At 40.7% G+C, this 25,842-nt stretch overlaps 1 protein-coding gene across 2 annotated transcripts in view; it reads left to right on the top strand.

The window, feature by feature from the left end:
* Positions 1–22,337, top strand: part of ZNRF3 (zinc and ring finger 3) — a 67,681-nt gene extending 45,344 nt beyond the window's left edge. For both annotated transcript variants that reach the window (XM_030460648.1, XM_030460649.1), the window contains exons 3-9: positions 9,023–9,097; positions 11,469–11,600; positions 12,502–12,612; positions 13,786–13,953; positions 15,843–15,945; positions 16,681–18,426; positions 19,512–22,337. In XM_030460648.1, the coding sequence (XP_030316508.1) occupies positions 9,023–9,097; positions 11,469–11,600; positions 12,502–12,612; positions 13,786–13,953; positions 15,843–15,945; positions 16,681–18,426; positions 19,512–19,555 (2,379 nt within the window). In that variant the 3' untranslated portion in view covers positions 19,556–22,337. The remainder of the gene's footprint in view (positions 1–9,022; positions 9,098–11,468; positions 11,601–12,501; positions 12,613–13,785; positions 13,954–15,842; positions 15,946–16,680; positions 18,427–19,511) is intronic.
* Positions 22,338–25,842: the final 3,505 nt, after the last annotated feature.

Raw genomic sequence — 25,842 nt, 5'->3', positions numbered from 1 at the left:
TTTGACATTCTTGTTTCTTATTTCTCCAGCTGTGTGATCAGACCTCCATAGTGTATAGACCTAGTGATTTCTTGCGTTCTAGCAAAATGCCATAGATAAGGTTGGGGGAGGGTATGATATATGTTTTTTTCAGAAAGAAGATGGATTTTTATTATGACAGACAGAAACAATCCTCATTATTTTCCTGATAAGGACAAATGTGTATTTTTGAGAAGAAAGGAAAAAAAAATCACATAAACTGAAATGCTTTTGCCAAAAGCTTAGTGTATTTTTGTGTGCCATCTCCGTCCTTCTTCCATACCCCACAGACTGTACTCTAACAAGCCTATTTTATCAGACTAAAAAAGGGATTTTAATGGGAAAGAAAAAAGGGAGAAATGTTTCATGTAAGAGTGTTTGGCTGCTGAGGACTCAAAAATGCGGCAAGTATGTTAATATGTACCTTTCTTGTGTCTTTCCTCTTTAAATCTTCTCATTCCATGACTACTTTCCACCTTTAATTTCAGCACTGCTTTTGAGGAGGGAAGGGAAAGGTTGAGCACAAGTTAAAAAATGGATGAGCAAGACAACTAAATTCTGGAGACAGAGGAGAGGTTTGTGTTGCGTATGGATCATACGGTGAAGTAGAAATGGAAAGAACTGGATCAAATCCAAAGAGTAGTGCTCAGAGGAATGGACAGACAAGGGCAGAATCAGGTTATGCAGTTCAGAAGAAGTAGATATATCAGGTTATAATTAATGGCTGATGGTGCACCCTTTCCATTGGCAACTAGTGCAAACAACCTCTTATTATTTTACTAACTTCCTTTTTGTGTTCATTGCACAGTTATGGAAAGCAACAACTATTCATGAGGAAAGGCTGTCTCTTATGTTTCTCCCTCTGGACACTCCTTATATTTTCTATTGTTGGATTGATTACTTTAAATAAATGTCCACTTTTAGAGCTGAGTCCTTAGCAGTCTCTACTACCATCTTCACTCCTTTCCAACCAACTGTGGAACACAGCTGCTTCTCCCTTAAGCTAAAGAAGCAGCTGTTGTTGCACAACATGTGTTACTGGAGTGTTTGCTCAATCAGAACTCCCAGTAAATTGATGAAAGTCCAAGCTGAGTAAGGACTAAACAATTTTTTGATACGCTCCATGTACAAATTACAATAATACTAATAATTGTAATATGTAATTTCTTTATATCTATATAAGTTTTTAGATCCTCATGATACTATGTGTCTTGTGAGCCTCTCAAACAGAGATATTCTTATTCTACATGCAGTATCTACCTGTTTCTCTAACAGGATAAATGCACAATGACAGACATGTTGGAAAAACTACAGAAATCGAGTTTGAAGCAGAAAAGTGAATGAGCAAGTAAGTACAGCTATGTTGGAGTTCAGAAATGAATACAAAAGAAGGCTGCCAAGCAGAATCAGATAAATGGATTAGAAAGTGAAGAAAATAAGGAACAGATATGGAGGCAGGGAATGGAATTATTTAGGATTTCACAGATGAGTGACATGCCTAATTTTGGTGCAGTAAGAGACAGAAGGCTTCGAAAGAAATTGGAGAACTGGGGAATGTAATCAGAGCTGCATCAGGGGGACTCCTATATTCAGACTAAAAGATAGTCAGACACAGCAGTGGTAGAAAATAGTGGATTAAAAGAATTTGCAAACATAAAGCAGGAATGTTTTGCAATTATTTTCATGGGATTGAGAGGGAAGAAGGAGAAAGGAGAAAATACAACACAAATTGTGCTTCATATCCTAATCTTTTTGAGAAAATTTGCCAGAAGTTGTTTTTTCCTCTCTAAACATTTAATCTTCATGACGACCATGTGAATATTATCTAAGGGTGCCTGTTTGGATGACATGATTTAATGTTTGTGCCAAGTTCAAGGAATTGACTCCAAATGATCCAAGGGATCATACCATGAAGTCAAAATGAGTATGAAGTGGGCTTTCTTGTCAGTGTAGGAAGCCCTGACCAAGCCACTTGCAGTTCTAGGAGGTTTTGTCTTGAAGATTAGAGAAGTGATATGAACTCTCTAAACAGATTAGGTATATTTACACAGTTTGTTGCCTTAGAATTGCTCAATAAGAATATGAAATTCTCACCAGAACTATTAAATAACAAAAGAATGCATATATTCTAGTGCATTAATATCTCAGTTGTCTCTTCATTGTGTTTTGTTCTGTTGGTAAACCAAGAGAATATTTGAAATTTTCAAGAGAATAATTGAATTTTTCAAAATGCTTAAAGAACTTGATCAGCTTTAGATAGGAAAAAAAGATGGACCTTATTTCCCAGGATTCAGTGAGCTTTTAAGGGATAGGGTGGGAAGGCATTTGCGAAGAGCACGGGATACATAGACTCTCAATCCATGAACAGTGTCGAAACTCTTCTGGGAGGGTCCCTTCAGCTGTAAGGGACTGTAAGGGACTAATGAGCCAGCCTCGCTGTTTATGGGCTGTGGTTAACCTCTTGCAAGTTAGGATTTCCTGTAGCCAGCAATGAGCTGTGACCGCCAGCACCACAGTGTTAATGATGAGGTTAGGGCTGATGAATGGCTGGACTCCAGACAGAAGCCTTTACTGACAAAGAATCAAGTGGCTAGAGGGGGAAAAACATTGATGCCTGCAAGCGAAATAATGCAAACTGCAGAACCTATAATTCCCATGTTTAAAAAAAGAAAAGGAGAAAGAAACTGGGGACAACTTCAAACCAAGTGAAGCTTTTATCTCTGCATTCTGAATAGAAGATTGTTCTTCAGCAAAACTGGCTGCAAAAGCCAGGCCAGTTAAAACAATATGCAGGCTGCTTGCCTCCAAGTAACCAGAAATTGTTGGCTCAGAGTAGTCTGCTCTGAGGAGCCAACCTGCTGGGAGCCGTTATCCAAGCAACAGCCTGAATGTAATTCCTCCCACTGTGGAATGGCTCTTTGGCAAATGAAGACCCTAATTAAAGATGGAAGGATTTCTGTTTTGTTTTTCTTTAATCCTTACCCTGAGGCCTCTGCAATACAGCCATGTCTCTGCTTGTGTGCAGAGAAGTTTCCAGTTTCCCTTTGTAACAAAAATCCTCCTTTTTTAAATTAAAGAATTTAAAAAAAAAAAAATCAATCAACTAACAACCAGGGTCCACCACAGTTAGAGACATTGTAACTAATCTAATCCAAAACCAAGAATCACTGTAAAGAAGTCCATGTCATCTTCTAATAGCCAGCTGCCGAAAAGTTGCTAGATAACCTAGAATAATGGGCCACTGTGCAATCTTATACTACTGAACTTGCTACCCAAGCTGATTATTCTAGTGGATGAAGAGGGGAAGGGAAGGGAAGGGAAGACCTCACTGAATCAGTAGTATTCTACTGGATGCAAACGGAATTTTTGCATGCCTTTGTGCAGAAAGTATGAAGTCTCTGAGTAGGGGTTACATTCATATTCTGTAGTCTTGGATGGAGATGTTCATCCTCAACAGAGAGGACAGAACCTCTGTGGGAATGCATTGTAGCATTTTAGCTCTGTGTAGAAGTAAAAGTACAATTGCTGCTTGACAACTCACCTTGGTCTGAGCATACTCTCACAGACTACATGGAGATGGCACAGTAATGCTTCAAAGAGCACTGCATTTTCTGTCATTTTTGAGTCTTGGATCTACTGTTTCATCGCCTCGTATGATGATAGTGGTATATCTAAAATGTCCTTTTTTACCAGTAGATGTCAACCTATGGATGAAGGCCAGTTACTTGACGATGTGGCTAAGCAAGACAGATGACACTAAGCAGGAGACACTGAAATTTCATTCCCATCAGTTTATTACATTTGAAAATAGAATCATAGAATGGTTTTGGTTGGAAGGGAGTTTAAATGTCATATAGTTCCAAACCCCCTGCATGGGCAGGAACACCACCCACCAGACCAGATATATACCCAAAATTGGCCAAAGTCACTCCTAATTTTTCATGCTTAGTTATGCTTGTTTTCATTTCTTAGTACTTTTGTTGGACTCTTGTCATAGTCATACCTTTCTTACCTTCTGATAGAGGATAGCAGTATGATATCAATTACCACAAAGCTCTTCAGCCTTTTGAATAATTTTTGTTTAATACAGCTGTGTCAGTATGTCTTGAGTAGACTAATCTAAATGTCTCAGACTTGTTCTGTACTCTTTACATCATTTCACAGAGACTGAAGGTGTTTGAAATGTTTATAATTTCAATTTTTGTATTGGAACATGCACCTCTGCATAGGAGGAACTTTGGTACATTCTAACTGTTTACACAGCCTGGGTACTGTAGGGTTGGCTTCTTGCAGTGATCTAAATTAATAGTTCCTTTAACTTACAACACTTTCCTGTATCTTAGTTTTTAATGACTTCTATCAGCACCGCAGCATTGGTTGTATGTATGTTTTCATAATTATCTTACATGTAGTTTGCTGTTCTCTGGTTCATCTGTTTTCAGTACACTTCTAATGCAAAGATAAAAGTTAAATGAGCTAGGTTGGCTTTAGTGATATTTTATAGTATATGATTTTTTAGTACATTCTTTCCAAAATATGCTCATCCTGTGACCATTATATTTTGGAGGTAACTGTATAAAGGAATTCCCTTGACCAGAAAAAGCTGGAAGGATTATAAAATATAGCAGCATTTGTGTGTAACAATGAACTGTCATGAATGCATCTACCCACTTCGTGCTGAGTGTGCTCTGTTCTCTGTTGGAGACCTGTCCCTCCTCTGCTCTCTTCCAGTGCTCTATCTCCCTGTGATGACTGTGCCTTCATGTAGCAGCAAGGCTGCTGGCCTTCAGAGTGGGCTGGGACAGCAGGTTTTTAGGGGTGACTCTGAAATGTGTCACAGGAAATGTGCAGCGAGCAGGTTTCATTATGTTCAGGATAAAATTAATGTCCTTTTCATGTTAAAAAAGAAAAAAAAAGGATACAAGTTTGGAGTCCAGACCAATGTTTCTTCCTAAGCACAGGAAAAGGAGTTACTCTTGTTTTCTAATTCCCTAGTTTAACTAAAAGCCTCTTGGTACTGAGCAGTTTGAATCATATTTGTGTATATTGTTGATGTACATATTGTGTACATACATAGTTTCTTAAACTAGAGGTACATATTTTTTGTTTGTTTTTTTTTCTTTTACAGACAAGTACATTGGTTTTTAGTTGTGATTATAGTTTTAAATTTTAAAATATTGCTTTTCACTTCCTATTTCTATACTTTTTGATAAAGCAACTCTCATAATGCCATAGAATGCAGTATATATAGGGCAATGTATAAAACAAAGCTTTAAGTGCCACAGAAATTGAGTATTCCAGTCACAAAGGGGGTTTATATTAGTGCGAGGATACTCAGGGATTTCACTGTCTTGTGATATTCTGCTTTTGCTTTCAGACACAAATCTGAAAGGTTCCTTTTTTTTTTCCTCAGAAAAGGCTTGAAAAGGTGTCCTGCTTGTTGTTGCATTAACTTAGTTTCTGGAGTTACTGGGGAATTGCACATTAACAGGGCTGAGGCATCTGTTGTTAATTTGTAACTTCTGCTGTTTGCAAAGTGGATGATGTGCTTTTCTCCTTCCCCGGCTACCCTGCAGAATTGGCCCGTGGCCTGGTGTTCCAGCTCCAGCAGTGGTTCAAGAGGCAAGGTATTTTTCGGTGATTGGCTGAGCCTGATAGCAGTGTGGTTGAGAGAGTGGGAATGCCTGTGTTGTTCAGATGTTGTTGTCTGTATTCCCTGTAGCTCAGAGACAAAAAGGTTTTCTGGCTTGACAGTTGTAATGAAAAGGTGTACTTGACATAATGCTGTGGGGGTTTGTGCAAGATTATCAGCAGTAAGCAGAGTGCAGCAGTGTTTCACTGCAGTGCCTTTGCCTGTTGCTGATGTTCTGTGCTTCTGCAGGTATATTTTTGAGTCTGTGTTATAAACAGGGTTTACCCTGAAAATGAGAAAAGATTGTATTTTCCCTAGCAGTAGCAGCTTCTAACTGAAAATGTTATGGATAGCCAAATGTGAATAGAAGCACATACCCTTTCTTACTTTAGCAGAAAGTATTATAGATGTATTTTCAGGGCTCATCTTGATAGTAATATCCACTGCAGCTGATGTTTCAGCAGCCAGTATATAGCAATCAACACACTGGCAGATTTTGAGCTGTTTATTTTAGGGTTTTTTTCCCTCATCTTTAATAGGATGTCACTTTTTTGGTGCTCAGTTATGGGAAGGAGCATGTGAAATACTCCTGTGAAGAGTACTTTATTCTTCTGCAGTATCAAGTACAGTGCTGTATAGCCTGCTCTGTTGTGATACAGCATAAAGGTGGGAAGACCTTTCAGAAATACACTGAAATTCCTTCCTGAAATGCCTGCTTGTTTGCCATAGGCACTGTAAAAGCAAAGTATGTATCAGTACAGCCTCCCCCGCTCTACCCCCTCCCACCATCTAACGTGTGTCTTTATTTTTCATCTAGAGTTTGGCCACTTTGCTTAGAAAAGTGATTATGCGTCAGTCTTTAAGTGTGAAACAGCCCCAAATGACAGTCCCGTTTGCTGCAGCACGGCATTATTTGAAATGGGACTTAGGCTGCCGCGTTATTTTGAGCTGTCCTGATTAGTGAGTTGTGGACAGGGTATTTTCAAAGATGCCTTAGTTTTAATTATCCTACAGTTTTGGGGGGTGAAGAAGGAGGGGCGTCGTAGCAGCCAGGCTTTCCGGGGTGCTTTTTCCGGCCGGTTCTGTGAGGCGGGCAGCGGGGCTCCGGCTGCCATCTTGAGCCGAGGGTAAGGCGGTGGATGCCAGAGAACTGCTCTCCGCGATCAGGCTCCAGCCTGCTCGCACTCGTTGGATCCTCGGCAGAGTGCGGTGGTTTTAAAAACGAGGTGGAGGAGCAGTGAGGAAGGGGCGACGGGCAGCAGGCCCGGTGTGCTGGCGGCTGCTCTCTCATCTGATGACAGCCCAGCCCGGACGGTCCGGTAGGCTGCCGCTAATCCTTGCAACCGGACGCCCGTAGCGCTGGAATGGGCTCCGCGGAGTGCGGCGCCCACCTTCTCGCCCTCGGTGGCTTCCGAACCGCCGCGGGCTGCCCGACGGCTCCCGCGCAAGGTGCTCGGGGGCTGAGGGTCGCCTCCTCACCGCCTCCGCTCCTGAGGCCTCGTTGTGCGAACAGGTCTCCACAGCACCTCGCCTTGCTCGGGGTTAGGCTCCCCAGCGACGCCGGCGAGAACCTGGCGTGTTTTCCAGGAGCGAACACCACTGCTTCTTCACCAAGACCAGGCGCTGGAGCGGACCGCGGACGCGACCCCGACGCTCCCGCCAGCTGCCGCACACTCCCTCCAAGCAGGATGTCATTTCCAGGGTGGGGCGGGGGCTGCCCTCGGGCGGGGCCCTGCGAGCCCCGGGAGACCTGCGCTGGGCTGCAAGCGGCCAAGGGAGGGGCCTCGGCATACGGGGCTGCTGCCGTAGGCTGGGGTTTGAGGAGCTCAGCGAGGCTGCGAGAGCGGGGACGAGCCGGACGGCTCACCCCACTCGCTGCTTTCTTCTCCAGCACCTTTCTTCAACGCAGTTGGTTATTTTTATCTCTTAACGTCGTATTTTGCAATACAGAGTATGGGATACAGATTACATCTTGGAAACTTAATGAATTGGTGCACCGTATATTGCTCATTCAGCGTTCAAAAAATGTGAAGTGTTTTTCTGAACCGTCCTACAAAATCTATTAAGAAATATCTAAAGAGATCGAAGTGTTGACTGACCAACCTGAAAGAACGATCTAAATGGTCTGGACAGTTCTGCAAAAACTGCATCTCTGTAAAAGGTGCCTTCGAGGGAAACCCGGCTGAGCTTTTGCCTCAGAGCCACTGCGATGGAGAACAGACAGTAGATTCCTTTTAACTTTTCCTCCCCCACAGCTATTAGTGATTAGCAAGGTGTGCAGACTTCAAAGGGGACAAATACCTGCTGGGCTGAGACCCTCTTTGGTTTCCTTCATGCACTGTCTGATGGTTGATGTAAAATAAAAACAAAATATTAGAATAGAGCAAAGAAAGTGACCTGTAGGTGTTCAAGCTAACATCTCTCTACTGGTCAACATTCTTTTTGGGAAAATTCTATATTTCATCATTTACCACTTTCATATGTTCCCTTTACAGCTCCTTCTAAGTTCGTTTCTGCCAGTCTCCTCTCATTCGGTACTGTGATGGTGGTAGCTGTCATGGCTTGGAGAAGTATTACTTGCACTCTGCAGCCAACAAAGGCAGTAGCAGCTTGAAAGATTACCGGGAATGTTCCCTTTGTGGAGCCATTGAACAACAGTTGAACAGAATGAAACACCCCATCTTTTACCCTTGGTCATTTGAATACTGTTTTCTCAATACCAGAGGATTTTAATGTGTTCTAGTATCTCCTGTGTGCTGTTGGTAACTCCGGGTTTGGGCTGTGTAGTTGATGAACCTAGCTGATCACTTAAATACATCCGATATGGTGAAAAAGTGTTGTATGCAGCCACTCCGACCTCTAATGGTCAGAAAGAGCAGTATTCTCCAAGGCACTTTTTGCAAGGATTATGGTATACTGGAGCGTGTTTATGTCATGACTGTGAGAATGAAAAGGTGTAAAGAACCTGGTCTGCCTCTATTTTTCACATCAGTGAGTTTGTCTCTCCACCCCAAATCACAGAGAATTGTTTTTGGTGGCGCTTCTAAGTAAGGTGAAGAAAAATAATATAATTTAATTTTAAAAAATTATATTTAAAGTTCCTAGGGGATTGAAATTACATTTTAATTCCTTTAATAGGTTGTTGAAGGAGGAGATTGAGAAGAAAGGGGGACAGAGATTCTAGTGAAGTTTAACTATGTTCCATGCTTGTTCAGGGACTCCTATGTTTGTAATTACTCTGCCATTTGCTTTAACTACACAGAAACACAAAAAGTTAAGTTTGCTATCTGGAGATAAGGAGAGGGAGTAGTTTTTGAGGCAAGAAGTCACCTTTTTGGGTTGGGACTGAGAATGCTGTCTTCCTTATTGCAGGCAAAACGAGCAGTACAGCGAGGAGCCACAGCGGTCATCTTTGATGTTTCTGAAAACCCAGATGCCATTGATCAGGTATGAAGAAGGGAGCCTAGTTTTATTATGGCCTCTGTTGGGTGCTTTTAGGGTTGCTGAGGCAAAACTCAAGAGCATACAGGTCTTGGAGCACACTTACCTTAAGATGTGCAGCTACTGGCCTTGGGTAACATGGTGCTGTGGTTTTCTTGCCCATCTTCTGCCAGGCAAGAAGCAATGGGGGTATTGAGAAAAATAAAAGTTTGGGGGTTTTAATTTTTCTTCAAGCCTTCGCTAGAATCCAGAATCCAAGTCTTGGATTAAGGTTTTGAGGAAGAATGGTGGCAATTTTTTTTCTCCTAGTATCTATTTAAGGAGGGATTTTTTGCACAGCTCTGTGTAGACAACAGAAGGTGCTTGGGCCTACCCGACTTGTAATTGATCGTAAGGTTGAGCAGTTGCTATTTTTGCGGTTGCAAAAGGTCTTTCAAACTTGGTTCTAAACAAGATGCTTACAAAACTTAAAAACACTTCTTTCTTATTCACAGCTGATGATTTCTGTCTGGACTATGTATTTTGTGGACAAGCAGGGTTTTTCTTTTTTTGAGGTGTCAGTACACCTTGCATTTTTTAATTTGAAGCGGATGAGGTAGTAGCTCTGTTAAATGCTTTGACAAGATCTTCCAGCCAATTCTGAGTTACTTGAGAAAGAAGAAACTCAAAAAAAGCACAAAACCAGTTTTTTTTTCTTTTCTTTTCTTTTTTTTTGTTTTTTTTTTCTTTTTGGTCTCAAAACAAAACTGCTGTTTCTGCTACAGCAGAAACAAGTGAAACTGAATTTTTTAAGGCAGAACCTGAATTTCTTCACGGGGAAGAGGGAGACCATTGATGTTTACGTTAAAAAGCTGGCTTTAATTCTGAAATGAGCATCTCTGGACAAACAAATGCAAGCCCTGCGCAATGGGTGCTGTGAGAATTGTGCTCTGCATGTTCATCAAGGCTATGGCCTTGATCTTGCAAACATTCTCAGTGATATTTTTCCCCCTTTATACACAGAAAAAAATCTGCACAATGATGTAATCTGTTTTCCAACTTCTGTATTACTGCTTCCAGTTACTTTCAGCCATGCTGCTCTGAACTTGTGAAGCTGACTTTATTGCCTCTTGCTCTCTTCCATCTGGCCTTCCTTGATTCTTGATAATAGATGGGGTGCAACTGTCACCAATAGCAGAGAAACTAGTTTAGAGAATGAGTATTTTGGGTGTACCAGTAAAATGGAAAGAGGTTAGTAGCTTAATGCAGTAGCTTGCAGAGTAGGCTGTGTTAGAGGGCAGAGCAACAGCCTATGCAAACACTCACAAACAGGAAAGGAATAATAAGTCCTAGCTTTCATGCTCATGCATAAGGGTTACTTGACTGGCTTGCTCCTCAAGCTTCTGCAGACACTTGCATTTCAGTCATATTCACCCTCATCCAAAGTCTTCAGAACCCTTGATATCAGGGGATACTAATGAATTTGTCCTTAAAATAAATACCATTTTGTCACTTGCAACAGAATTGTAGAAAACAATGACAGATGGCTACAAATGAGTTATCTGGAGTATCTTTGATTCACACAGAAGTATCCTAAGACACCGAGGGGAGCTGTTTAGGAAGCTATTCTAAGTATGCTTGTCACCAAGCAATAGAACAGCCAAGAGAGAGTGCTTTGAAAGGGAGGAGTGATGTATTATGAAAGGTGATCCTTCCTGCCAGTCAGTGAACAAAAATAGGAAGCACACCTGACCAGAATGACAATTGGCCTTAGACAATTTGATAGCAGAATTGCTACCAAATAAGAGGACTTTATGTACAGATTTTGTGGGTCCCATTGATCTGTATGTCTTTTGTGGCGCACTAAAAAATAAACTTTGGTTTTAGAACTGCTCTATGAAGTCTGATTTGTTTCATAGTTTTATTTTTACATAGTTTGAAGAGAAGTAACAGCACCCAGAGCATCATGTTTAGCAAGTCCGGCAATGTGAAAAAGCTACCGAGGAACTGGATTCATTCTTTCTTAGAGAAGAGAGCTTGAGAAAAAATATGTGTCTAGGGGTGTAGAGACAGTGATTGGATTTGGCCTTAGGCCTGAAAGCCTGGTAGACATGTAGGATCCCTGGGTTGGATACAAATATTTCAGCTCTTCAAAAGACACGTGTTTTAAAAATGGTTTGATCATTGTTCTGAGAAGTCCAGGCAAATACTAGTAATATTCTGGTTTAAAGTCAGGTTTAAGGCAGGAATGCTTAAATGAAGGTCTATGCCAGAAGAGAACAGCTAGCACTTGAATCAGTTCCACATTCATATCCCTTTGCTCTTCACTCTAATATCCAAAAGAGGGGTAGTTTTCCTGAAACATGCTTTTTGAGCAGATGATTATTTTTTGTTCTAGCTGAACCAGGGCTCAGAGGACCCTCTGAAGAGACCAGTGGTCTATGTGAAGGGTGCTGATGCTGTCAAGCTAATGAACATAGTTAACAAGCAGAAAGTGGCACGAGCAAGGATTCAGCATCGCCCCCCTCGGGTGAGACTTTAAGAAACTTTATCTAGGTATTACACTCCTGTTACTTCATGCAGTGCTTGATAACTGCACTGAGTGTGAAGACATTTTGATGCTCCCCATGAGCATTAATACATGTGAAATTCTGTTGACCTAAATAAGTTGAGAAACTACACTATGGACAAACAGCTACACTTTATGTAAGTATTAGAATCTACAATGTGACATCCGATGTCTTTCAGAAGGATTCCTTTGAATATAGAAATGGCTAAAAACTTTATGCAATAGAAGTTTCCAGTTTCTTAATTAACATAGTTACTTCACAATCTGGTAGTTCAAATTTCTAAGTTATTTTTCCCTCTGTTAACTTATAATTCTTTGTGATATTTTAAACATGCATTAATAATTTGATATCTGATACTTGTAATATAAAAGTTTTTCTAGAGGTTTTTTAACACTATATATGTATATTGGGTCATTTATGTCACAATTATCACTTTTTTTTGTTGTGTTCTTATGGAATTCTGTGAAGAAATTTATTTGAGAAACTGGCCATTCACTGAAAATTCAAATTGATTTTCACCCACTTAAGTGTACAAGGAATCAAATAAATAATGAAAATTTATGTTAGTGTGATTCGCTCAAGTTAAAAAATCTGGGGTTTATGGGATTGGTTTAGAGATGCTGTATATCTGAAATCTGACTGGCATTCTGTGTATTTCATTCACTTTCAGTGACATACAATTCCTAGGTTTTGTGTCATAGAATCACAGTTAATGAGCAGATCAGTGTGTACTTTGGCTTCTGCCATTGTCCCTATGTACATTTGGCAATGACCACTGAGAAAGTAGAGAAGAGAAAGGAACAATAGATTGAAGTAGGATCTAAAGAAAGGAAAAATAATATTAATGTTTTCATTTTTAAGCAACCCACGGAGTACTTTGATATGGGAATTTTCCTGGCCTTCTTTGTCGTTGTATCTCTTGTTTGCCTCATTCTTCTTGTCAAGATCAAATTGAAACAGCGGCGTAGTCAGGTAAGAGCAGGAATGGGATATAAGCTGAATGCTGAGAGTTTGCTTCCCTTGCTTTGTTCTAGAATTTGCTCACTACTTTTGGAAATAATGGGCGCTGACTGAAGATAGCCGTCTATGTGGAAAGGGTTTTATCTGTGGATGTAGGCCTTTTGAAAAAATTGGAAGTGTCTTTAAAGGGGATCTTCACTGGCCTGTGATGTTCATTCAATTAATCCTGAAATGAAAAGAGTATGGAATCAGTCCATTAAGCCATTGGGAAGGGAGAACACTTTTGGTTGTTCAGAGGTTGATGATCAGTAGCACTGATGTACTTCTTTAGAAGTCCAAGCTCTTGTTGCTGTATTGTGGAGAGTATAGCAGGACTGAGTACAAATCACAACTCTTTTCAATAGAATAACATCAATTGATTTTTAATTTGTAGAGATTTGCAAGGTGAAAGATTTGTTTAGGAGAAATTCTAGGTGAAATGCTTTGAGTTTATACTGTCAAACATGAAAAGGAAGGTAAATAGAAGCTCATGGACTCTGAAGTTTGTTTTTATAAGCATGTAAAAGGAAAACAAAGCACTGTAGATGCTTAGGACTCTTGCTGTAGGTGTATTGAGCAGGAATTGAAAGATGTTATGGGCCAACAGCAGTGTTAAAATACAGAATTAAAAAGGGGGATGATAAATTTTGCTATCAATTAAATTTGAGGGGAGGAGGAAATAATGCAAGTAATTTAGTAAAGTTTCATTTTAATCCTTCTCTCAAGTATTGGTTCTGGTTATATGATGGTAACAGCATAATAGGGCATTACAGTAAATATTGACAGTTTTCACCAAAAAAATTCCTGACCAAGTCTGACATGTTGCCTTGTAGTTGGTGCCTGTTAACTCAGCAGTTGCAGTGTATCCCAATTGGCAGCACCCTTTTTTCAGTTCAGAGTATCTTATAATTCTCACTACTGCATGTAGCACACATTCTTTTCATGGGGCTTCTGTTCTCAGTCCTAATTAGCCCTCTCTCTGCCTAATGTATGATGTTATACATCGTTCTGGGACAGATGTGATTTGGTAAAATACGTTAATTCGATATGCTGGTGTTTCTTTGCTACTATGCTATAGTCCCTTATGCAGTAGTGTTGCTTTTCAATTATTATTATTAATCTTTTTTTCCCTTTCTTTTGTTGTAGAATTCCATGAACAGGCTTGCAGTGCAAGCACTGGAAAAAATGGAGACCAGGAAGTTTAAGTCCAAAAATAAGGGTCACCGAGAAGGTAGCTGTGGAGCACTAGACACACTCAGTAGCAGCTCCACCTCTGACTGTGCCATCTGCTTGGAGAAGTACCTTGATGGGGAGGTAAAAGATAGATGTTTTTTTCAGCATGGCCTGAGAATGTAGCTGTTTTGTTTTAGCACTGTGGTAGCCAGTTGGGTACAGTTGGGTACATTGTGTACTGAGGTTATGCTGCTTGCCATACTGATTGCATTGAATAGCCATCTCAGCCTCACAAGCATTCTGCAGCTCCCAAAGAAATCTCAAGGGCTTTTCCCCATACTATAAATTGAGAGATGAGGAATCTTGTTCTGCAAGTTGCTGCCTCCATCAAGTTGCTTTTCTGAGGAAGAATGCTGAAGAAGTCAGAGTTATCTCAGCATTTAGTTCTCTGGGTACTTTTAATAAATTGTGTACTAACGTGATGATACGCGCAAGCACACATTTTGTGTTTTGCTTCTCAAGCTTGGATGGCACCTTTTCTTTTAAGTGTCCAGTACACAGCCCCATTGGTAAAACAGAGGAGGAGAAGCTAAAAGGTTCAAGAACCATTCTTTGACTCTTTGGTTACCATCGCTGCAGTGATAACAGTGCTTGCCTTTTGTGACACACTTCTACCTAGTGGAAGTGATGAAAGGATGATGTAGATAACAGGTCCTTAGAACAGACAGTCAGTAGTCACATCTTTAAACTTCTGTATTTTATATTAAAATTAGTCACAGAAGAATCACAATTTTTAAAGTTCTGCAAGCCACAAACAAAAAGCTAATGAAGTTAGCTGATGGGAAATTATTCAGGGTAGCAAGGATGAAGCTGGACAAGAACTTCAGAAGGGCTATACATAACTGACTGACCAGGAAATTCATGGATGAACTTAATGAAGTGATGTACATTGTGAAGAGCTTCATATGTATTTATGATTGGTTGTGAGGTGAGCATTACTATTCAGTAGCAAGATCTTGAAGCTCTTTTAGATAGCTTTGTGAAAGCAGATTGATTCTTTGTCACAGTCTAAGAGGCAAATCAATACTAGAAATGAGAAGGGGAAGTCTGGAGAACTGAAAAGAAAACGTGCCGCTGTGTATGTTCTGTCATGCTCTCGTATTGAGTATTGTGTGCACTTCTGATCTCAATTCATATGACATTTGACATATGCTCTTTTCTTCAGAAAAGAGCAAGCACACAGTGGTCAAAGATTTGGAATGATTTCTGTACAAAAAAATTACTTGATGGGCTAGGATTGCATGGGCTAGTTCTAGGTGACTTGGATGCAGAGGGAATACAAAATCATGAATGGAGAGCATGGACAGTAACCAGACATTACTTTTTTTCCAGTACAAGATTGAGTGCAATTAAATAATACTGCTGGAACCCAATCTGAATCAAAATGGGTGTTTCTCCACCAGCAGATAGTAGCCCTGTGGAACTTTCTGTCAAAGCATGTAACAAATTCAAAACCTGCACTCAAGGCAAGACCTGAGCAGTACTTGGAAGAGAGATCTGTTGTGGGTTTCTGAACTGGTAGATATCCCACAGCTCAGGAAGTCCCATAAACAGTTAATAGCTCAACGTTGTGAGTGCTGGGCAAGGGAAAAGGTCTTGTATATGCTGTGTTGTTTTTACTTTATCCTCAGTGTTATCCATTGCCAGCAGTTGTCGGCAAGATGCATCAATTTTGATTTTTTTTTCATATTCATTGAATATATTAAGGAAAACTTTAATGATGGGCTTCTTCAAGGTGTCAGGTCATGAGGACACACAGCAAAACTATCCTGAAGTGTAGTATATCTGCATTGAGTTATAAGATGCCTGCAGACTATTCTTTTTCAGTGGTAGCTGATCACTAGCTGTTACTTAGCACTTCTAGACTAGGAATTTGTTTAGTAGCTGGGTTGAAAAAAATAAAAATAATCTATGAAAAATTCACTCATTAGGAGAGAGTATTTTTCATTTTCCTTCATCTCTTCCTATAGGAATTGCGTGTCATTCCCTGCGCTCACCGATTTCACAAAAAATGCGTGGATCCTTGGCTACTGCAGCATCATACCTGTCCTCACTGCCGCCATAACATCATAGGTAGGTGCTGCAGTACAGGTGCTCTGTTGTGACATCCGTGTTGGACTTAACAGCTTACAAGATCAAACAGAAATTGCACCTGCTTGTAAATCTCCAAAGAGCCCACAGTTTCTATTGAAAAACAGCCCTAGAAATACAGTTAGGACTAAGTTCTTTGGAAATGACTGCATGTCTTGGAATAACCACATTTCTGGTTTTTTCTCTTCTGGGTGCCAGGAGGAAAATAGATACAATATATGAGTATGTTTTCCTCGGTAATTATAAAGAAAAGACAATACATTGGGTTTTATGTCTCCTTGGTGGTGTAGCTTGGAATATTGTTTCCCCTAACTTCTCCCCCTTCTGTTTCTTCTCTTGGAAAAGTTTTCCATTAATATACATTTATGTAAAATAATGTTTGAAGTGAAAACTTGAGCAGTGACTGCCAGCCTTGCTTTTAACCTGTGAGATGAGGAATGCTGTGTAATCATCTGGTTTTGCTTGTGTATCACTTCACTTCTTTTCCTTTTTAAGTAAATACAGCTAAGTGTTTCAAAGGCTTCAAGGCAGATGTTCTTGACTTACTTTGGTTGGCTGATTTTCCTTCTGTGTGAAAATTTGATGCTTTAAAAAAAACCCTCCTCTGTTTGCATAAAGTAACTATATTAATAACAAAATAGCCTTCTTTCTTGCATAAAGTATATTTCTTTTTATTCCTTCCTGCTTCTGCTTCTCCACTCTACTTCTCTCATTCAGAACAGAAGAAGGGAAATGCAGGTCCAGTCTTTCTGGAATCCATCAACCCAGCACGCAGCCGGCAGCAGAGGGTGATTCTGCCTGTCCATTACCCAGGCCGAGTGCACAGAGCCAACCAGATAACAGCGTATCCCACTCGGACAAGCATGGATCCTCATGGAAACCCTATCACAGTGCTTACAGTTGAGCGACGTGGTGAACAGAACCTTTACCAAGCCCAGTCCCCAGCCTATATCCGAAGTTATCAGCCTATCCATCTGGACCATGCTTTAAACACACATCACTGTAGCCTGGAACATAGGGCTTACTCTCCAGCTCAGAACTTCCGAAGACCAAAGTTTGGTGGACGGAACTTTTCCAAAGCAGCATGCTTTTCCCAATATGAGACAATGTATCAGCACTACTATTTCCAAGGCCTTAGTTACCCAGAGCAAGATGGACAGCCTCCAGCTGGCATTTCCTCAAAGGGTCCTTCCCGTGCCTTTCAGCCTGGTAGCAGCATGCTTTTCCCTCCTGTGGTACATGTAGTGCCCTCATCCCGCTTGGAGAGTGGCAGTACCTCCAGCTTTAGCTGCTACCATGGTCATCGTTCTGTGTGCAGTGGATACTTGGCTGACTGCCCTGGAAGTGACAGCAGCAGCAGTAGTTCTGGTCAGTGCCACTGCTCCTCTAGTGATTCCATGGTTGACTGCACTGAGGTCAGCAACCAAGGGGTTTATGGGAGCTGCTCCACCTTTCGCAGCTCTTTGAGCAGTGACTATGACCCATACGTTTACCGCAGTAAGAGCCCTTGCCGAGTAGGTGAGGTTGGCGGTGCAAACAGGGGTGCAGTTGTTCTCTTGGAGGGCCCCCACCAGGATGAGCTTCCAGCTCATGGTCACAGTCTGGTGGGTGCTGACTGCCGGCCTGTGCCAGCTTCTTCCTCAGGGGACCAACTGTCAAACTGCAGCATGGATATGAACTACAGCAGTAATTCCTCGCTAGAGCACAGGGATCCAAATGGCACTACCTCAGAAGGAGGACACGAGGCCACTCCTGGTGCTGCCTTGGATGTTAAAAGGAACTGGAAGAATCCAGAGACAGCAGGGCCACTTATGGAGCAAGCATGTGCCTGCTGCTTTGAGCTCCAGCACTCTGCCCTGGAGCCTAGCAATGGAACAGCTGACTGTGGTGCACTCTTCCTTAGCCCACCACTGTGGGGAACGTGTGGACCAGGAATAGAACCACAGTCAGGGAACACCATGGGCTTGTACAGTATTAACTCAGACCACTTACATAGGACAGATGGGGTGAAATATGAGGGGTTGCCCTGCTGCTTCTATGAAGAGAAGCAGGTAGCCTGTAGTAGCAACAGTGGCAGCGGAGGTGGTGGCTGCTATACAGAAGACTATGCAGTGAATGTGCAGTACACGCTTCCTGATGACACCTTGCTAAGTTGCTGTAAGGGTGTGTGTGATCTGGGTCAACGCATTCCCATAATTCCTGAAGACAGAGACTGTGAGCTGATCCTGCCTACGGATTGCCAAGGGACCCACACAGGAGGCTGCAGTTCCTGGGATGGAACACTTGAGGTAGATACTTACCTGCACTGCCAAGGTATAGGAGAGGTACAGGATGGGAGGGAGATGTGCTACGGGGCAACATCATTCCTGCAGCAAAACTACTCTCAGGAGGAGGAAGCCAGAATACTGTTTCCCAGTCCCACTCTGAACTCTCAGAAGCTGATGATGACCTCAAAGGCCACAGGTAAGACATTCACTACCTTTCTGACCTAGTGTATGCAATGCTGCCAGCTTCCTTGGTATCTGCAACCATAAAGGTTATGCCGTCTTTTGCATAAGATCAGGTTATTCTGATCTTATCAGAATATCTTATTATTTATCTTATTCTTATCTTATCAGGTGACTGATTCTTGGCCCAAAAGTGTTACTTTTTTTTTACCAGTGTTCATTTGGTTATAGCTAGAGAAATAGAAGGTGATGGTTTACTAAAAGCTTTCATACTCATCCTTTGTGGTAAAGGAAAAAAGTAACTGCTAATATCAGGCCCCATTAGAGCTCCCACAGCCAGGGACACTGTGCCAGTCATGGTGAGCTGCCTAAGTAGGCAAGGCCAGAGTGCTGAGAGGGGACAGAGAAGCTGAAGGACAAAGAAAATGAGTTAAAGGTGTAGAATTGCTGTAGAAGAACATGTTGAAGTCTGCTTTGGACATACACAAGGGAAAAAAAGAACCACTTGCATAATGAAGGGGATATTCCTTACCTGCATTGCCAGGGCTGTTTTTTAGGGTGTTCATAGAATCACAGGATATCCTAGGTTGGAAAGGGTCTCAGGCCATCATCAAGTCCAACCTGCTGCTCAAAGCAGTGTCAACTCTGGGATCAGACCAAGTTATCCAGTTTGTCAGATTAGACCGAGTTTATCCCGTCAGGCCACAAGAACCTCCACAGATGCTGAGTGCACTCCCTGTCTGGACCCTTGTTCCCATGCTTGACTGACAGCGTGGTGAAAAGTTTTTCCTTATATCCAGTCTGAACATCTCATGTTTCAACTTAAGCTCTTCTTGTCCAAAATGCATCACTGTGAAGGCCCTAGATCTATCTTTGTGACAGCCTCCATGGCTACTAGGGAGTGCCCCCAAAGCCTTCTTTTCTGCAGGCTGAAAAAGCTCCAATCCCTTGGCCTCTTCTCACAGGGTGAGTGCTCCAGCCCCCTGAGCACCCTGGCTCTCTGCTGAATTCCCTCCAGTCAGTCAGTGTCTTGTTCTCAAGGCCCCAAAATTGGATGCAGTATTCTAGATGCAATGTTCCTGAGTTTTCTTTATCCTTCAGGTGCTGTATCTCATCCTTTGGAGAGAAGCGAAATCGGTGACTAGACCTGTCCAGATGATCCCGGATGGAGAAGCGGAGCTTATCAGAGACTCCAAATTCTCATGGACTAAATATTTTTAAGCTTTGACAAACACACTAAAGTGGTAATGTGGAGAAGTCCCTCCCCCTCTTCCTCTATGTCCACATCAGCTTGATTGTCTCCTTTCTCCCTCTTGCCTGAAGTCTTCAGGCCTCCATTTCTGAGAAAGCCCATTTGGGACATGGTGTTGAGCATTCTGAGCTCTAGTGCCATTTCTATATTAAAGACAAAGTATTATTTATATTTACTTTTTAGAAGTGACCGTGCCAGCTCTTACTAAGAGGTAGTACGGTGTGTTAAATAAGCCAGGCTATGTGTAGATGCTGTTATCTCCTACTTAAAGGAGTCCAGCCTTTGATAAGCTCAGGGCTACACCTGCCTTAGAAACCAGATAGCACCTTGAGGGATACAGCTGCAGAATGGATGCTCAATTACTGACTAATCCTAGTAGCAAATCCTATAGCCAGGAAGTTATATGAGTGATTTTGAGGAAAGTGAAGCATTGGACTTTCTCCTCTTCCCTCCTCCCCATTTCATGCTGCTCTGATGATTTGGCTAGGAAGGGCCTCCTGCCATTATGATGTTTTAACAGAGTGGGTGTAGGGAAACTGGTAGCTCATGTTCTCATCCCCGCTTCCTGCTAAACAATGGACTTTACTGTGTCATCGGAGTGGTGAATAATGCTGGGGACCCCTCCCTCAAACAGCTGCTAGAAAAAAGTGCTTAGAAAGGGTACCCTTGTAGGTAATGAACCTTGCCTTCCATAGGAAGTTTTTCAGGCACCTGTAGCCTCTGTTACCACTGTGACAAACGCTGACATGTGCAGGAAAAGAGAGCTTGCAGGGTGCTTGCAGCTTGGCTGATGCATTCTGGAAACAGGTCAGAAGGTATTTTGTTTCCCTCTAGACTGCAAGCATGCCCAAAGGGAAGCAGTGCTTGTCACGTCACCTTTTGTGTGTGTGGAAAAGTGGTGAGAGACTTGATTTAATCATTGTTTTCTTCTTTGATGTAGTTGATGTAGCTTCCATAGATCGATCTTTTTTAAAGGTTTCTTAGGCCCAGCTGGTTGTGCTTCAGTTTTGTCTTGTGTACAGAGTGGCCTCTGTACCCCATTAGCTTGGGCACATAGTTTTGTTCTTGTTCTTGTACTAGTGGGGATGTTTATTATCATGAGATAACATACATCATCACTTCTGATAGCAATTGTTTCCTGTGGAAACAGCAGCTTCTGAGTAAGAGGCTACCATAGCATGGTATAAATTGCCTGTCATGCTGCATGTGCCTGAGGACACAGTGTCATCCTGTCTGGTGTATTAACAGCAGGAATTCTCCTAAAGGGAAACTAATTTAGTAATGCCCACAGTGCCGGTCATCTGAAAGACTTGTCCAAAGTTCAGTACAGTTTGGATAGACTTAAAAGACACAAAAGAGAGATGCACAGTTCATGCTACATTTTCTGCCAAAGTAATGTCTGTGACAGCACTGGGCTGACTACGAGAACCAGCAAAGTTAATTTGTTTGCTTTATAGTCCCAAATGAAGTATTTTAAAAGAAGCAATCATCTGAGAAACAACAAATACATTCATCTGTTTACTTTTACTTAAGTTAGGAAGAAATAATTCTCTTTAAAACAATTAATGTTAAATTTTTTTACATGCACAAACACCAAAATCAGGCTCTTCAGAGAATTATTACAAGGCAGTATCTGGATATAAGATTAAGAGAAAAATTCCAGTAACACATTTCCTGCATGTAAAGCTTTTTGAAAACTTACTAATTCTCAGAATGACTGAACTAAGTGGTATCTGTTGGGAGAATAAACTCAAAGTTTGGGGTTTTTTGTTTGGTTGTTTTTTTAAGTCTTACTTTTCTCCTTCCTATACTCAAAAGAAATGTGTTGTAGGAGCTATGGTGTACTACCTTGGTTATTCTGCTTGGTGCTTTGTGAGGCACTGTCTAAGGCCACCTAAGATGTTTTGTGCTCTGTAACTACACAGCATGTTGTGGTAAAATGCAGTTTTAAAAAAGAAATTTTTATGTTCTGGCTCATGGTGTTTCTGGATGTACTGGTCTCATTCATATGTTATGGAAATCTCTGCCAGTACAAGTCTCTGTAGGCCATACTATACAGGTACCCTACACTTGGTTTCTGTGTTTGGTTTTATATTCAACATTTAGTTAATTCCCTGCTACCTTTATGTCCATATAGACTTACAGGGTCTCTGGCCATGATAGGTGGTTTTTATAACAAAATGCCTTTCTACTCCTTACATGAACAGTTGTCATTGTGTTTGGCTCATGGGGCACTATTTAAAATGTTTTTAATTAAAGTTATCTTATAGCACTTAAAATTGTTTTGTATAAAATTCAATGTAAAGATTTGTAATATGGTCAAAGGGCTCTTTCTCCTTCATTACCATTTAAAAAATGTTTTAAAAGCTAGAAAACGTCTTGTATATATTCTGTATATGTATAGCAGCACATTTCATTTATGGAAATATGTTCTCAGAATATTTATTTACTAATATATTTATCTTAAGCCATGTCTTATGTTGAGAGTGTGTGACAATATTGTAATAATCATTGAAAAATCACTAACATGAGGCCCTGTAAATACATGATAATTGCACACAAAGATTTTACAGTACTTGCCGACCAAAAATGATTTAAGAGAGGTTGTAGTTACCTGCAGTTTTGTAAGACAGTGTACAAATGTATGTATTTAAAAAAAAAAAAAAAAAAAAAAAGGCAAAAACCACAGAAAAATACAGTTTTATTGCATATGCTTGTGGAATTTGTCCTTCTTGTTTTGGGGGAAAGGACATGGATAGCTGTACTCCTCAAAGTATGTTCCTAGTTATAGAACTGTAGAAAACCAATATTTTTTTCTTAAATACGAGATGAGCGGATATGTATGCACATATACCCACATACAGATCCTAACAAAAATAATCATGATAAAAAGTTCTGAAGTGTGTTTTTTTTTTTTCTGGAGATAATCCAAAATTTTCTATTTTAGGACCCCTGAACTTTCATCGAATGCCACAGTTGAATATCCACTCAAAATTAGCATTTTCCCACTCCTATTTATCTGTCCCTGGGTCGTCTTGGGCAGTGTCTGAGGGGTGAGGCTGCCCTTGCCTCACAGCCTTAGTCATGCTGGGCTGATGCTGCTGTTGAGGGGCAAGCTGGATCCATTCATTGTGGGGAAATATTACTTTGGAAGGGAAGAAGCGTGAAGCACTGGTACTGGTAAAGTAGTGCAGGGGAATGTTCTGAGGAAGACATGGTATGAAGCTTGGCCAGGGGAAACAGAGGAAATGCAGTGGAGCCGAGACTGAAGCATGGAATCCCTGAGGAGGAGGCTGCAACCTGGGCATGCATAAGGGGAGTGATTCGGGGGGCAGTCTGACAGGCCCCTGCAGTCTCCAGACACATGCAGTCTCTAGACACATGTGAGGCATCCTCAGTGATGTTTGGAGCCTGCCTTGTAGCAGAGGAATTTAATTCTGGTTTAATTTCAGTAAAAATAATTTAGTGTCCTGAAATTAAACTTTTTCAAGAACTGAGTCAGCAACTGGATGAATCATGTCTTGAATAGTTAAGCTAGAGTCAATTCCGGATCCTTGGTCATAAAATCATGAGGTAAAAAATAGTGCTGTACCACTCTTTTTTCTCGTCAGAGGGCATAATTTGACCAAACATGTTTATGCAAACAGCAAAAGGGGCCTGGAGGACTGCCGATAGCAACTCTGTGTGTGTTAAGGTATGTAATATGTTTCTGTGTTAGAAACCAGTTTGCTTTCATACATTATTTATTTCCTATCTAATAATATACGTATACACAAACACTAAATCTTTTCCAGTCTTCTCCTCCCGTTACTTTCTTCTCCCAAAGATTTTTACTGTGGACTTTTTCCCTCCTTTCGTCTGTCTTTGGTTGCAGTGCAGTTCAGTCACCTCAGAATGAGCCTTAGCTATCGCCAACCCGTGGTTTCGTATGTGAAAACTCCATGTTTGGGATGATGGGCTGTTGAACTGAAGAGCAGCATTTTGCATGGGACTCTGTTTAGTCTGAGGCTGTTATCCTCCTCATCTCAAGTATTATGGCCAAGCCTGGTCTGTTTGAGAGCACAGGTACAGTAATGGAAGAGCAACACTCAGAAGGGAGCTAAGCAGTTAAGCCCACAAGTGCCCTTTTTTTTTTGCTTGAATTGGTAATTCCCTCTAATTATAGATAGGCATTTTATTCGCAAAGTAGTTCATTAAACAATTTTTCCTAAAAATAGCATTAAACTTGCCCTAAATGTTTGGCTGATGTGGCTATGTTGATAGGTCACATCTGAGTTTCCATTGTTTTTATGGTCCCCTTTTGCTATTTCTGAGTAGTGTTTTGTTTTCTTGTGAGGAAAACAGTGAGGTGATTGTGCTCTTAAGAACAGGACATAACTATACCCTTGCTGTCTCACAACATAATCAGTGAGCCGATACTGTCTCTTTGAGACACACAATTGTGAGCTGTTGACTGATTTTGAATGTAGTGCTTAGTTTAGAGTCTGTGTGTGTGGAGGAGTGGGGTCTAAGAGTATTCTGCCCTTTTTTTTTCTTTTTCTTTTTTTCTTTTTTTTTTCTTTTTCTTTTTTTCTTTTTTTCTCTTTTTCTTTTTTTTCTTTTTTTTTTCTTTTTCTTTTTTTTCTTTTTCTTTTTCTTTTTCTTTTTCTTTTTCTTTTTCTTTTTCTTTTTCTTTTTCTTTTTCTTTTTCTTTTTCTTTTTCTTTTTTTCTTTTTCTTTTCTTTTTTCATTCTTTTCTTTTTTTCCTTTTTTCCTTTTCCCCTTTTTTTCTTTTTTTCCTTTTTCCTTTTTCTTTTTCTTTCTTTTTTCTTTTTTCTTTTTCTTTCTTTTTTCTTTTTTTTCTTTTTTTCTTCTTTTTCTTTTTATCCTTTTTATCCTTTTTCCTTTTTTTTAGTTCCTTTTTTCAGTGACTAAATGTAACCATTTTGTTACATTTTGTAACCATTTTGTTACAATTTTGTTCATTGATATTTGGCAGAGTGTTTTTGGTTTTTTCACTCTTGTGGTTCAATAGTTAAAGACCAAATCTGTGGCAAAATGAAAATGAGTCCTGTGGGTACTATAACCCTGCATGGAACCTCCATATAGTAAAATAAGAAAGCAGTAGCAGACTATTTCTAATGAGACTGTGTATTATGCTAACACTTGGTGTTTCTGTAACACTATCACATTTTCGCTGTAGCAGTTCTAGGTGCATCTGTCAAATCCTGTGACAGCTGTTAGGTAATATCAGTTGTTACTTATGTAGTGTGAAGAGCAAAGCGTCTTTAACAAAGCTGTTCAAGCTCATACTGTGTGGAGCCAGCTTGGCCTGTCTTTGGACAGGGAGAGAACAGCATACCTGAAACCAGATACTTGATCTGTCAAAGGAAGCACTCTGCTTAAACACTTCATAGAAAAGTGACTTTTCAGAATAGAGAATACATTTCCCTCGTGAGGAATGAAACTGTTGCCTAGGAAACAACAAAAAAAAGGGCAACAGTTCCCAGAATAAACACAACTGTAAGAGGAGTCTTCACTGCCTGAATGGTAAGAAAGGAGAGCAGTTACATTCCCTGTGTAAGGGAAGGCTGATCCCCTGTTGCCATACTGTTTCTAAAAGAATGAGAGTTTGAGACCTGATGTGGAAAACTGGGACTGGTAACTGACACTGATATTCAGTGTAGCTGAGGATGTAGCTGAGGATTTCTTCAAGAAAGCGTGGCATTATTTTGGCCAGGAGGTGGAATGAATGAAAAATGAACCTCACAAAGTCGGAAGAGCATTACATATTGCTGCAACTTGTAGAGAAAAAAGTGAAAGAATTTTTATAGTTACTCCTAACACATTTGAATCAAACATGTAAACTGAAAAGTTCTATTTGCTGTTACTTCAAAAATTGTTTCTCAGAGTGGTAACATAATTTCCATATGTAATAACTCTCAGCGTTTTCAGCTCAAGCATTCTCTTCTAAACTCCACAGCAAACAATCCTGCTGTAATCAGCTGGTGAACTGCAGTGGTTTCTTTATTGAAATATTACTACTGCCTCCTTTATTCAGTGCTTGTCTACACTTTAGCAATACTAACTGAACCCCTTTTGCAAAAATTAATTGTATTTATTTTTTAGTAATTATTAGTTACAGCCATTTGTGGAATGAAAGATGACTACGTGTAAACACAGCACATATTTCAGTGTTGA

This window comes from Calypte anna, chromosome 15, assembly GCF_003957555.1.
Source record: "Calypte anna isolate BGI_N300 chromosome 15, bCalAnn1_v1.p, whole genome shotgun sequence".
NCBI lineage: Eukaryota > Metazoa > Chordata > Aves > Apodiformes > Trochilidae > Calypte > Calypte anna.
Note: the sequence above shows the minus strand (reverse complement) of the source record. Positions and strands in the feature narration are given on the sequence as shown.